This window comes from Glandiceps talaboti, chromosome 1 (genome assembly GCF_964340395.1).
Source record: "Glandiceps talaboti chromosome 1, keGlaTala1.1, whole genome shotgun sequence".
Taxonomy (NCBI): domain Eukaryota; kingdom Metazoa; phylum Hemichordata; class Enteropneusta; family Spengelidae; genus Glandiceps; species Glandiceps talaboti.
The window spans coordinates 3,528,918-3,541,788 of NC_135549.1; the positions used below are offsets into that span (position 1 = coordinate 3,528,918).

General features: G+C 33.1%; 1 protein-coding gene across 4 annotated transcripts in view; it reads left to right on the plus strand.

The window, feature by feature from the left end:
* The window catches only part of LOC144437842 (uncharacterized), a 59,688-nt gene extending 47,154 nt beyond the window's left edge, over window positions 1-12,534 (plus strand). For 2 of the 4 annotated variants that reach the window (XM_078126873.1, XM_078126881.1), the window contains exons 40-46: window positions 1,041-1,123; window positions 1,382-1,567; window positions 2,808-3,029; window positions 3,425-3,571; window positions 3,811-3,915; window positions 4,185-4,409; window positions 10,212-12,534. In XM_078126873.1, the coding sequence (XP_077982999.1) occupies window positions 1,041-1,123; window positions 1,382-1,567; window positions 2,808-3,029; window positions 3,425-3,571; window positions 3,811-3,915; window positions 4,185-4,409; window positions 10,212-10,469 (1,226 nt within the window). In that variant the 3' untranslated portion in view covers window positions 10,470-12,534. Of the gene's footprint in view, window positions 1-1,040; window positions 1,124-1,381; window positions 1,568-2,807; window positions 3,030-3,424; window positions 3,572-3,810; window positions 3,916-4,184; window positions 4,410-7,047; window positions 7,127-10,211 lie in introns of those variants that run through there. The other 2 variants (XM_078126888.1, XM_078126896.1) reach the window with 2 other exon arrangements.
* Window positions 12,535-12,871: the final 337 nt, after the last annotated feature.

Here is a 12,871-nt window from a genome sequence, read left to right on the forward strand (position 1 = left end):
TGTGTGTGTGTGTGTGTGTGTGTGTCTGTGTGTGTCTGTGTGTGTGTGTGTGTGTGTGTGTGTGTTGATGATTTCCTTCAGTTAGTATGTCTGCAGCTGAGGACTGCAGTCAGCAAATGATAGGAATCTCACATAAATTTCCATGTCATTGTTGTTTTAAAATAATACTGTTTACCTTTTGAAAACACAAGGAACTCTTTCAAATTATCTTGGCCTTCTTCAAAACCTGTGACAGAAATTTTGTTTATCCCCACAGAATAAGAAATGTTCTATACCTGTATTATTAATGAATAAAAAGCCATTAAAAGTCAAACATTGTAACAAACAAACAGGCCTTATTTCATCTACTATACTAAACAAAATAATACTTGTTTATAGATTTAGGTATTTCTTGTATTAAAAGTAATGACTTTATTCTGATGGATAGAATCCTTTAATTACACTGATTATTATGCAGTTTTCTCACCTCTTGTTTTTTCAATTTTTTCCCCACCCATTTCAATCCTTTCTCTCTGTGTATCTCTCTCATTGTCTTATTTCTATCGTATATTTTGACTGCACATATGCATGTTTCTGCACCCTGGATAGCAGAGCCTCGTAAGTTACTGTAAAGAAAAACTTTTAGTTTGATACTGCCCTCAATGTTTGCTACTAAAATGCTTTTGTTTTTCCAGTCACGCCTGTTATTTTGTGTACAAGTTTGTTGTTCACAGGTTGCTTTGAATTAGTTTTATGCACTTATATTTCACAATAACTGTTATTTTTTGTTTGTTTGTTTGTTACATTTGCTTTTCTTAACATTTTTCAGTTATGAAACTTTTTTTTTACAATGCAGTAAATAGCATAGAGTACTAATCAAAGAACAGTGTATGAGGTTGCTATGGTTTAATGTGGTTTGTTATCTAGTCTGCAAAATCAATGTCCTAACCCATTCTAGCTTTGTAGAGTATTCTAACTAGAAAACTGATTGTACTACTACAGGGTGTTGATAAAATTTTACCCTGACTTCTTTATTTCAACTGTTTATTCACTTAAATTAGAAAAAGCAAGAAGGCAAGGAGATGCTATTGATGCCAAGGCCATGCTGGCTGATTTAGAAAAGCAACATGCAGCCAAAAAACAGGTAATTACTTAGTGAACTTTGTAAAATTTGGCATCCCAAAGCTTCACAATTTGGCATTACTTCTTATTTCTGGCTGTGTCACCCCCTCACCATATGAAACATGTATATTCATAAATGGACAGGGGATGTTTTCATAATTCATTTTCATTTCTCATAAACTCAATCTTCTGTAAAAAAAAAAAAAAAAAAAAAAAAAAAACCCACACAATGACGAAAAGAAGAGGAATGAATGCCTTGATTTCTTTGATATTTCATCAGGCTATGAAAGAACAACTTGATAGTCAGAAGGAACAAATGAAAGCCAGGTTATTAATGAAGAAATTAGAACGAGATGAAAAACAGTATGAAACAGTGATGGCAATGGCACTGCTACAGACTGCTGAACGAACTCACCAGTTACAAGAAAAGATGCAAAATGCAGAAAGAGATAGACAGGGAGATGTGGTGAGTACTAATGCTGAAGTAATACTTTATTGATATGTACCAAAATAACAGGGAGATGTGGTGAGTACTAATGCTGTAGTAAAACTTTATTCATATGTACCAAAATAACAGGGAGATGTGGTGAGTACTAATGCTGTAGTAAAACTTTATTCATATGTACCAAAATAACAGGGAGATGTGGTGAGTACTAATGCTGTAGTAAAACTTTATTCATATGTACCAAAATGACAGGGAGATGTGGTGAGTACTAATGCTGTAGTAAAACTTTATTCATATGTACCAAAATGACAGGGAGATGTGGTGAGTATTAATGTTGTAGTAAAACTTTATTGATATGTACCAAAATGACAGGGAGATGTGGTGAGTACTAATGCTGTAATAAAACTTTATTCATATGTACCAAAATGACAGGGAGATGTGGTGAGTATTAATGTTGTAGTAAAACTTTATTGATATGTACCAAAATGACAGGGAGATGTGGTGAGTACTAATGCTGTAATAAAACTTTATTCATATGTACCAAAATGACAGGGAGATGTGGTGAGTATTAATGTTGTAGTAAAACTTTATTCATATGTACCAAAATGACAGGGAGATGTGGTGAGTACTAATGCTGTAATAAAACTTTATTCATATGTACCAAAATAACAGGGAGATGTGGTGAGTACTAATGCTGTAGTAAAACTTTACTGATATGTACCAAAATGACAGGGAGATGTGGTGAGTACTAATGCTGTAGTAAAACTTTATTCATATGTACCAAAATAACAGGGAGATGTGGTGAGTACTAATGCTGTAGTAAAACTTTACTGATATGTACCAAAATGACAGGGAGATGTGGTGAGTACTAATGCTGTAGTAAAACTTTACTGATATGTACCAAAATGACAGGGAGATGTGGTGAGTACTAATGCTGTAGTAAAACTTTATTCATATGTACCAAAATAACAAATGGTCTTACAATTAAATAGATTGGTAAGTCAGGATGTTTATTGTTTGAAAAGATTCAAGACAAACAAGTAACTATCTACCAATTGTCAAATCTGTTTTAATCATAATTCTTGATAAAAATAAAGATATTTCATGACTTTTAACCTCCCTGGTTAGCTTTTATTTATAAAAATGTAAAACAAAAATGTTTTAATAATATATTTGAGTTGAAAGTACATAAATTAAAATCATACTTATGTTCAGTTCAGTTGAACACTCAAAAAAAAATGTTTGGTTCCATTGTCAACAGATGAAAGAAAAACTTGCTCAAAGAAGAGAACAGAGAATGAAATCACAGAAAGCAAGAGATGATGCACAGGCAAAGAAAGAAGAAGAAGAGTCACAAAAGAGGAAAAAAGAGATGGAGGAAGAGAGAAAACAGGTTGAAGAAGCAGCAGCAAAACAAGCTGCAGCAGATGCAGAGGATGCACCCAAATCTTCGGGCAAGAGGAGAGATGGGTTACCAGAATTGGTAAAAAGAATGAATATATCATTTCAAACTTTGAGGGCGCACTGTTGATGATCAGTCATTTCAAACTTTGAGGGTGCACTGTTGATGATCAGTCATTTCAAACTTTGAGGGCGCACTGTTGATGATCAGTCATTTCAAACTTTGAGGGTGCACTGTTGATGATCAGTCATTTCAAACTTTGAGGGCGCACTGTTGATGACCAAACATCTCGCATTTAGTTTGATCCAAGAACAGACATAGGAAAAGAAAGAAACTGAATTTTCTCTGGACATCAAAGAGAAAACACTGTCAAAGTATAAAATATTACGTACTTTCCTGCTGGGAAAATAGTGTTGAAAACATTTCATCAGGCTTTTCAGAATTGCACTAACGTGTTACATTTTATTATTTTGTAGCCTGGCATGAGACTGAAAAGAGAAAAGACTGTGGTAGACATTAATGTGTCAGACGAAAAGAAGAAGGAGATATTTACTAACTTAGTGAGAGAACAGACCAGTGCACAGCAAAAAATTGCACAGTCACAACAAAAACAAGCTCAAGTGGTAAGTTTTCAGTGAATATTTTGTACTAGGTATGCTGGCTATATTTGGATACTTTCCTTAGAAATATTGGTATTGTACTTCTTAAGGCTATTATTTATTATATATGTGTAGATTGATGCCCTAATTATTTTTCAGTATTATAAATTTTTGGAAGATAATGTTCAGAGGTTTGTCATTTAGTTGTTCTTTCTCATCAATATATAACTATTAATACTGGAATTATATGGTTTATTTCTCAGCTTCAAGAAAAACTGGAAAAGAAAAAGAACCGTCGTCATAACGAAGCTGCAGCATTGGTTGGTCTGGGAGAGAGACAGAAAACAATGCTGGTGGAAAGTCAGAAGGTATGAATAAACAAACAACTGTTAGTACATCAGATATTATACCATGCACTAGCCAGGTTCAACAAAAAATATGGAATATATACTCTGGCTGCATCACGACAACATGTGTATATGTCATGACAACACACATGCACATTTTAAAATATTCCTGTCAAAAAGTGAAGATTAATACAGGAATTGTATAAAAGCAATGTAGATTTGAGATATTTGTCTTAATGTTTTGGAATATTAGAAATGAAATAATGTACTTTTCAATTTGCATCCTGTAGAATGAACGAGATAGACAGATTACAATGGTAAAAGAACGTATTGCTAGGGTACGATATGAACGGACTATGACTATGAAAGAACAGGGTGCAAAGAACACAAAGACATTTAATGAAATGATGGAGGCTAGTGGTACTGATGATGATGATGGAATGGCAAAGATGGCAGCAAAAATGAATCGGAAATTTAAAAAGGATGAACTTGAAGTCAAGAAAGGAACAAAAAGTGTAAGTAGAAAGATTTGGAATTTGATTAAAAACATTTTAAAAAGGCAACTGAGGTTAACTGCAGTAGAAAGGTTCCTTAAAATAGTAAACACCAGACTTGCCCTATTAGTTGTAAACTTTTAATGGGAGAAGTCTTTTGGATGAGAATGGTACATGTGTTTACAGACGGGAAAATGGTAGATTTATTTTGTGATAATCACAAGAAACCAGGAAGAGATGCTAAGTATTAGACACAGACACTGACACAGGCATAGGCACGGACACTGGTACAGGTACAGATACAGGTACAGATACAGATACAGACACAGGTACAGACACAGATACAGATACAGACACAGCTAGGTACAGACACAGGTACAGATACAGATACAGATACAGATACAGATACAGATACAGATACAGATACAGATACAGATACAAAAAAAATGAAAAAAGTACAAGAACCTCAAAAACCAGAAAAGATATACAATATTTTGTTCATTGTTTTTTTCCATATGGGTCAAATATACTGAAACATACACAAGTTAAACGTAGTATGATCATAAGGGTTACGATAGTATGTTTGTTTCCATTGAATTTGTACCCTGTTAATTTGGCCTATGTGTACAACGTGATAGAAGTCTATGTACCCACTGTATACCTCTTAGTATATTTCCTCAAATGGCTACTTGGATGTTACTTCATTGGTCCAATCTTTAAACTCGTAACCTATGATCAATGGGTTGGGGAGGAGGTGTATGGTGGCCCAGGGCTGCCATATATTATATGCGAACTGTTTAGATAAAAACATTAATAAAATGAAGAAAAAAGATTAAAATATTTTTTTTTTACAAATAAAAAAATAAAGATAGAATTAAAACAAAAGTAGAATGAAATAAAAATGAAAGTGAAATGAAAACAACATTAAAATTAAAAGGAAAATAAAAGTAAAGTGAAAGCAAAAGTAAAATAGAAATAAAAGTAAAAATAAAAGTAAAGTAAAATTAAAACAACAGTGCAATAGAAATAAAAGTAAAATGAAAACAAAAGTAAAATAGAAATAAAATTAAAAGTAGAATGAAAACAAAAGTAAAATAAAATAAAAATTAAAAAAAAAAAAAAAAAAAAAAAATTAGTGGCAGCTCTGGTCCGCAATGGCCCAGAGCTGCCATAGACCAGCATTCCTTGCGATCTCAACGGCGCCACTGAAAGTGCTGTATACATGTAGCGCCCTCAAAGGCGAGAGTGTGATTATCAGACTGAATATGAGGCTGAATCTGGCTAACTTTGAATTGACATTTTAAAATTGAATTTTAAGCCAAATAAAAGCGAGAACTGAACACTGTCTCGTTAGACAGAACTACGACTGATGAAGGACCCCAACAGCCGGTCCGAAACGTCTTAAAAGAAGGGTCAACTAGGTATCACCCCGGGGACGTATTGCCAATGTCTTCCCTGCTAATTTACGCTAATACTAGGGTCAATTACCTTAACAAACTGGTCATTTGGCTAACTGACCTTCAAACCAATTTATTAATACCAAAAAAATGATCAAGTCTGAACCAGCGTGGAAAAATATTTCCACTTATTAACAAACTTGATCTAACAACCCATAGTTGGTTACATGGTAAACGCAATGTCACAGTCATACACGTATTTAACATTGATGGTGTTCGGAGTCCCCTTCCCCCTCTTTCTACCATCGCATACGTCTATCCAAAGTTCGCACACTCTAGGCATACTGAGGGTAGTCCCTGCTCACAAAATCAAGAATCTCCATTCGCTGGAGCCCTAGTCTCACATATTTCATCAAATCTCCTTTGAGAAACTCATCCTCCTTCCATAAGCTTGACCGACACAGCGCCATGTACAGTAAAATGCCTAACGGTGATGCATGATGAGCGACGTAAGGTCAGTCTCATACTCATATTCAGGCTTATAATCACAGACTCTCGCCCTTGGGGGCGCTATATGTATACAGCACTTTCAGTAGTGCCGTTTAGATCGCAAGGAATGCTGGTCTATGGCAGCTGTGGGCCATCGCGGACCAGAACTGCCACTAATTTTTCTAATTTTTTTTTTTTTTTTTTTTTTTTTAATTTTGATTTTAATTTTATTTCTATTTTACTTTTGTTTTCATTTCACTTTTATTTCACTTTTACTTTTATTTCTATTTTATTTTTGTTTTAATTTTACTTTATTTTACTTTTATTTTTACTTTTCTTTCTATTTTACTTTTGCTTTCACTTTACTTTTACTTTCCTTTTAATTTTGATTTTGTTTTCATTTCACTTTCATTTTTATTTCATTCTACTTTTATTTTAATTCTATCTTTATATTTTTTTAAAAATATTTTAATCTTTTTTCTTAATTTTATTAATTTTCTATCAAAACAATTCGCATATAATGTATGGCAGCCCTGGGCCACCATAGAGGTGTTACCATTTGTCTTGGAATATGTGGTTTTGTAGGTGTCATGGTCAAAGGTCAACGACCAGTTACATTTGATAATAAGCATGTAACCTTTGCTTTTCAGAATTGTAGATTTTGGTTTCTTGTAATGATAATGAAATCTGTAAGGTCATTTATAATATTCTTATCTCTGGTTCTATTTTGTGTGTACTTTTTATACGTAGAATGTCATTATATTTCTCTACAGAAAAGACAAGTGACTCTTCCTCCAGTAGCTGAGTAAAAATGACTCTAGTATTTCTACTTTCTGTGTTCCTGCCAGTGTGGTATGACATCTCTCTCTCTCTCTTCAAAAATAGCTGACAGTTATGTCACTGTTATATTTTAAAATCTAGCTGTTGTATATGTATGTTAACTTGTAACTTATTTATCCCCTAGCTTTGTGCAAATGCTCAGCTTTACTGACTGTCTAAGAATCAAACCTGCCAATTTGCATGGAAGTGATAGTTTTGTGTTTTACATTTTGTGTTTTACGTTTTGTGTTCGTCCAGCTTCTGAAATCAGCATTCCAACCTAATTATAACAGTAGCAATAACAAAATAATAATATGCCTAGCCTTACAATTTAATAATAACCCATGGACAAACATAAAAAGTTTCACCTTTAACAAAGTCAAACAAAGTGTTCCAAATCCTCATATGTATCAATTACATGAACTAGAAATAGAAGTAATGCAGTATACCTAACTTTGAAAACTGTATTTGCTTTTAATCAAATTGTTAAGAGTGAAAAGTACATGAATAATATTTACACTTTTCTGTAAAAATGGAAATCAAAGTAGTCAAGCACAGACTATGTAGTAATTAATACTGAGTGAGGTTAAAACTCTTACCAGCGATATTTATTGGTTGAATTGGAATAAATACATAGGAAAGGCCACTCAAATATAACACATCATGATCAGTCAAACAAACTCCCTAGTTTAGTTGAAATAGTTCATAAGCTTTGGAAATGGACAACTCTTGTAGCCAATTAAGGAATACAGAACTCTTTTAGCCAGTCAACCATTGGCCCTTACAAAACTCTTGTAACCAATCAGAATGACTAACAAACTTTTAGCGGCCAATTAGGAATGACCAACAAATTCACATAACCAATCAGAATGGACAGGAAACCTGCAGTCAGTCAGTCAGTCAGTCAGTAATAAATAACAAAAGCTCTTTTGACCAATCAGGAAGGTCAACAAATCTCAAGTAACCAATCAGGAATAGATTAACAAATGTCTTACAATTTATAGCAAGTAGTCAACAAAAGCTGGTAGCCAATCATGAACAACTTATAAACCGCCCTATAACCAATCAGAAATGGGCTACTACTGTGGTAAAAGGTGGTAACCAATCAGAAATGGGCTACTACTGTGGTAAAAGGTGGTAACCAATCAGTGCCTTCATCTAAATATCTACTTTGCATTTTTGTTTTTGTCCTACAGCTTGATGACATTTTGTATGAAGAATAATCACTGCATGATATGATTTATATGTTACCATGGTAATGTTGAAATTTATCAACACGTGTGTAATAAATGCACCTATGAATTTAAAAATTCCTCTATCAATACTACACTATTAGAAATTGATACATAAACATGAATGGTGTGTATATTTCTGTCTGTATTTCTCATGTTTCAATGTCTACAACTGTCCTTGAACTGCACTCTGGAATATAAAGTTGTCACTTTTTTCTTTCACTCAATGCAACCGGGAAATAAAACAGGTACAGAGACACAAGAATTACAAAATGTTATCAACAGACTTTGTTATCAAACCCCAGAGTCTAGTAATACAGATATTTGTAATCACAAGTCAGAATATATATTATGAGAATTTATGATTAATGAATGTTGCCATGACAACATAGAGCAATAGCTGATAACAGAAATGAGCAAAGTTGACATCAGTTTCAAATGTAATCAATGGATAAACAAAATCCTAAGCAGGATCTCACTAACTGTGAATAAAAATATAAATATTTTATTTCATGTTTTCCAATAAAAAGGGGCCTAAAGGTTTTCTTATGTATAATGCACAGTTGTGTAAAGAGTGTGGTGTGGTGGACAACTTCTGTCACAATTAATTTTGCATGCTGCTAGTTTGTACAAGTTGGCTTTTTTGCTAGCAGTGGATTATTCCAAATATTGCACAGCTTGTCCATAGACCCTCCACCAACATTGATGGAGGGTCTGAGGGTCTAACCAATGCAAAGTACATCTGATAGTAATTCTCATGAGCAAGGCATGTGTTTTTTAGACTGTGATGCAAAATCTAAAAGATACTAAACTATTTACAGTATCACACATGCTACTTTGAGCTTTGTGTGTTTACTGTAGTTGCCTCAGTTCCACTCTTCAATTTTGCTCAAAATCTCTGTATACTAACAGACACAACAAAGAGCCGATTCTGTACAATTTGCTTTATCCTGGAATAATGTCCCTACCTTCTTTTTATAATACACTACTGAAATAAATAAATGTATGCTGCCCTCTATTAAGAGTAATATAAATTACTTTGTTTTCTCTCTGCACGTCAGTTCTTTTGTAACTGGTGAATGTCTTGTGTTGTGGATTCTTTATGCACTGTTACATAGTTTCTTTCAGATGTCTTTTATTTTCTAGTGGTCATCAATGTAGACAATAGAATCTGTTTTGAGCATTACTGTATATAGTAGGTGTTCTTTAGTATTGAAACACCATCATGTATTGAGTGACATACTAAATTTCAACTCAAATTTGGTTATGTGTTCATTAAAAAGTGTTTTTATCAACATAGGTTTTAAGAAAATATGTTCAAATATGATTATATACAAAAATAAAATAATGCAGAAATCGAAAATAGATTTTTTATATAAAGATGAATTATGTAGTAAAACAATACACTAAAAGTTATTTGCAGCCATTACCCCTAGTAGCATTGACTTGAATTATCCCATTTGAAGTGTACTGCATTTAATACACATTGAATAATTGGTTTGGGATCAGCTTTGATAAGCCTTGCTTTAACCAATGCAGCCTAATTACCATGGCAACAAGGTGATGGACATGTTACTAATAATAGTAACAGCACACATTGTAATGGGAGCCAGTTTTATAGAAGTGCTCTCATATTTCACACATATCATGTATTGTTTGTGTGTATTATCATGTTGTTTGTGACATATGCATATATACTGTGCACAGTGGTGGTGTGAGTGCACAGAAAAAAACAACTAAACAAAACTACACTGATGTGTTTAATGGGTGAATTAAGGCTTATATGCACTTGTGAGTGCACAAAAAGTTGTATCTATAGCAACAAAAATGGTGTCAGATTTGACAACCATATTTGATTTGTTTGTTTGTTGACTTTTTCCTCACAGATGTTAGATGAAGACGTGGTGGAAGAAGAAGATGAAGAGACTGCACAGTCTCAGAGGAGAGTCAAATTTGATGATGGACCAAAAATTTCAAAAAATATGTCAAGCAAAGAAAAAGAGAAGATTTTGAAAGAACGACATGCAAAGAGAAAGAAATTGACAAGAAAGGGTAGTTTTGCAGCTGCCCCAGATATGGCGACACTGTCTAAACGATTGGAAGAACAGAGCAAAGCAGTATCAAAGAGAGGAGCTAAAAAATAGTGTTTTGTCAATATTACAAGTGAAATGTTTTACCTTAATTTAGTTCATAAATCCTATTGATGATTGCCATCTTCTGAGAGTAAAGTAATTGGCAGGGGGGGGGGAGACAAATAATAGAAGATCTTATAAGTACTACAATTAATGTCTTTACCCCCCTGCATGTACTTTTATGCAAGTGATTTCTTGTTTATCATTTTCTCAAAGCAAATAGTGAAAGGAAAGATAGTAACTTTTACACAGTTTTCCATTTACCAGGGAGATAAAGAAGACTAGCAAATTGTTTAAAGAAACTTATCAATGATGAAATTTTAGTGAAACCTTTGTCATGGAAGAGAATATTGTTTATGATTGTACATGTTTTGACATCTGATTTAACAATTGACACCTGTGTGACAAAAGAGGGCGCTCTACTCTTTGGTTGGTACCAAGCAAACCATTCAATACAATCAAGATCATTTTGATAGAATGTAGCATTTCCTTCCATGAGATTTTACCACAGGGTAATATAGTATACAGTACAATCAAAATTCGTTATCAGTTTTATGATAAATAAGTCAGATTTTCTGCATACAAAGATTTGAGATACCATGTTTATTTCACAATTAATATGACAGACCCCAATACCCTGCATACCCAAACTGGCACTTGTGTGTCAAGGAGTTGTGTAATTATTGCATACATTTATCAACACAGCAAATTTTGCAAAAAATACTACCACATGATTGTGTGATTTTGTGTACTAGGAATCGATTGTATGATCATTTGCATACAGATATGCAATAATGTTTTGGGTATTGCACAGCAGTGCGGCAAATACCAATTGTATGTGTATACAACAGTGTAAGTAATCACAGGTACATACACACTGTGTAGGTAAAAAACAAATGATGGAAGTAATCACAGGTACATACACACTGTGTAGGTAAAAAAAAAAGTGTAAGTAATCACAGGTACGTACGTAATGTTTAGGTAAAAAACAATCATTTATATCATAGTAATAATGACAAGGAAATGATTTAAAATATGATACCAGAGTTTACTGAAAATGCATCCATCCAAAAAGTCACCCAGTGGATCGATAGGCATCTACTTAGGATTTCACTTTCACGGTGGAAAAAATTCTGATTCTTTATTGATATGCTTATTGTCAGGGTTAGACCATAACTTTATTTCAAATAAAATAAATACAGCAATAATATGACAAAAATCATGTCATTGACATCGGAGACAAGGACATGAATGGAGAACTTGGTACGTATGACATGAATGAGTCCAGGGAATGAATACAAATGCATTTCAATGCATGCAGTGAATGTGTGTTGACACATCATTGATTGTTGAAGACATACTGTGCAGTAGTGTTGTTGAGGATAAGGTGACTTCAAAAAGTCCATTTGGTTTGTCAGTAGGTCTTACAAGATGAACATTTTTTAGTAAGTATACTTTTAATGACTGTCTGGTTTTAAAATTGTTAATCTAGACTAAATATGATTAGTTAGTATGACCAATATCATGAATATTATAAAGATTTACAGTTTTGTAAAAAAAAAAAAAAAAAAAAAATACAAGGAAAAGAAATGTATAAAGTACAATATTGTTAAAACTATTCCTGTATGAAAAACAATTCAACTAAATCTACAAATTATTTATAGTACACTATATAGTTATATAGCTATATACTCAATGTATATTCTTTGATCTGTACAAAACTTACTTGAAATATTGTGTGTAACTATAAGATTATTTGATATGGCCATCTCATATGCAAACTATAATTTTATTTGATATGGCTATCACCAACTCGGCCTACATACACAGTATTGTGGTGTAGGACTAACCAAAGATATTGGAGAACTATGTAATAAACCAAAGAAGTCAATCTTCAGGTTTGTGTTTTCAATGTTTTCTGTATGAATTTACTGTACTTAGGCTGAATTTGACACAAAAATTCGTAAACACTGTACAGTTTCCATTCCATTGTTTTATTGTCTCTCTTATTTTTCATTTACAAACAAACAAATTGCTGGTGAATTTTTTTAGTTTCTACTTGAAATGGCTTTGTAATTCGTCAAACTATTCTGTAATAAACTTTGTGTTAAAGCAAATCTACAGTGTATGTGATATGACTTCTAAACAGTGCTAGAAAACAGCCAATCTGTGCATTTATCAGTGTATGGACTGGAAGTTGGAACTAACCTCAAATTACAAATGTAATGCTAAGATCATAATTCTCCCTAATGAATTTCGAATTAATGGAAATAGTTATGTAGATATAGACATTTTTGCCAGAGAAGTTTATTTAATAGATTATGATTATTCAGACTGATTGCAATTGATTATGAGGGAGAGAGATTAAGTCACACAAATACGAAATACAGGTTTTTGGAACTTATTATGGCAAA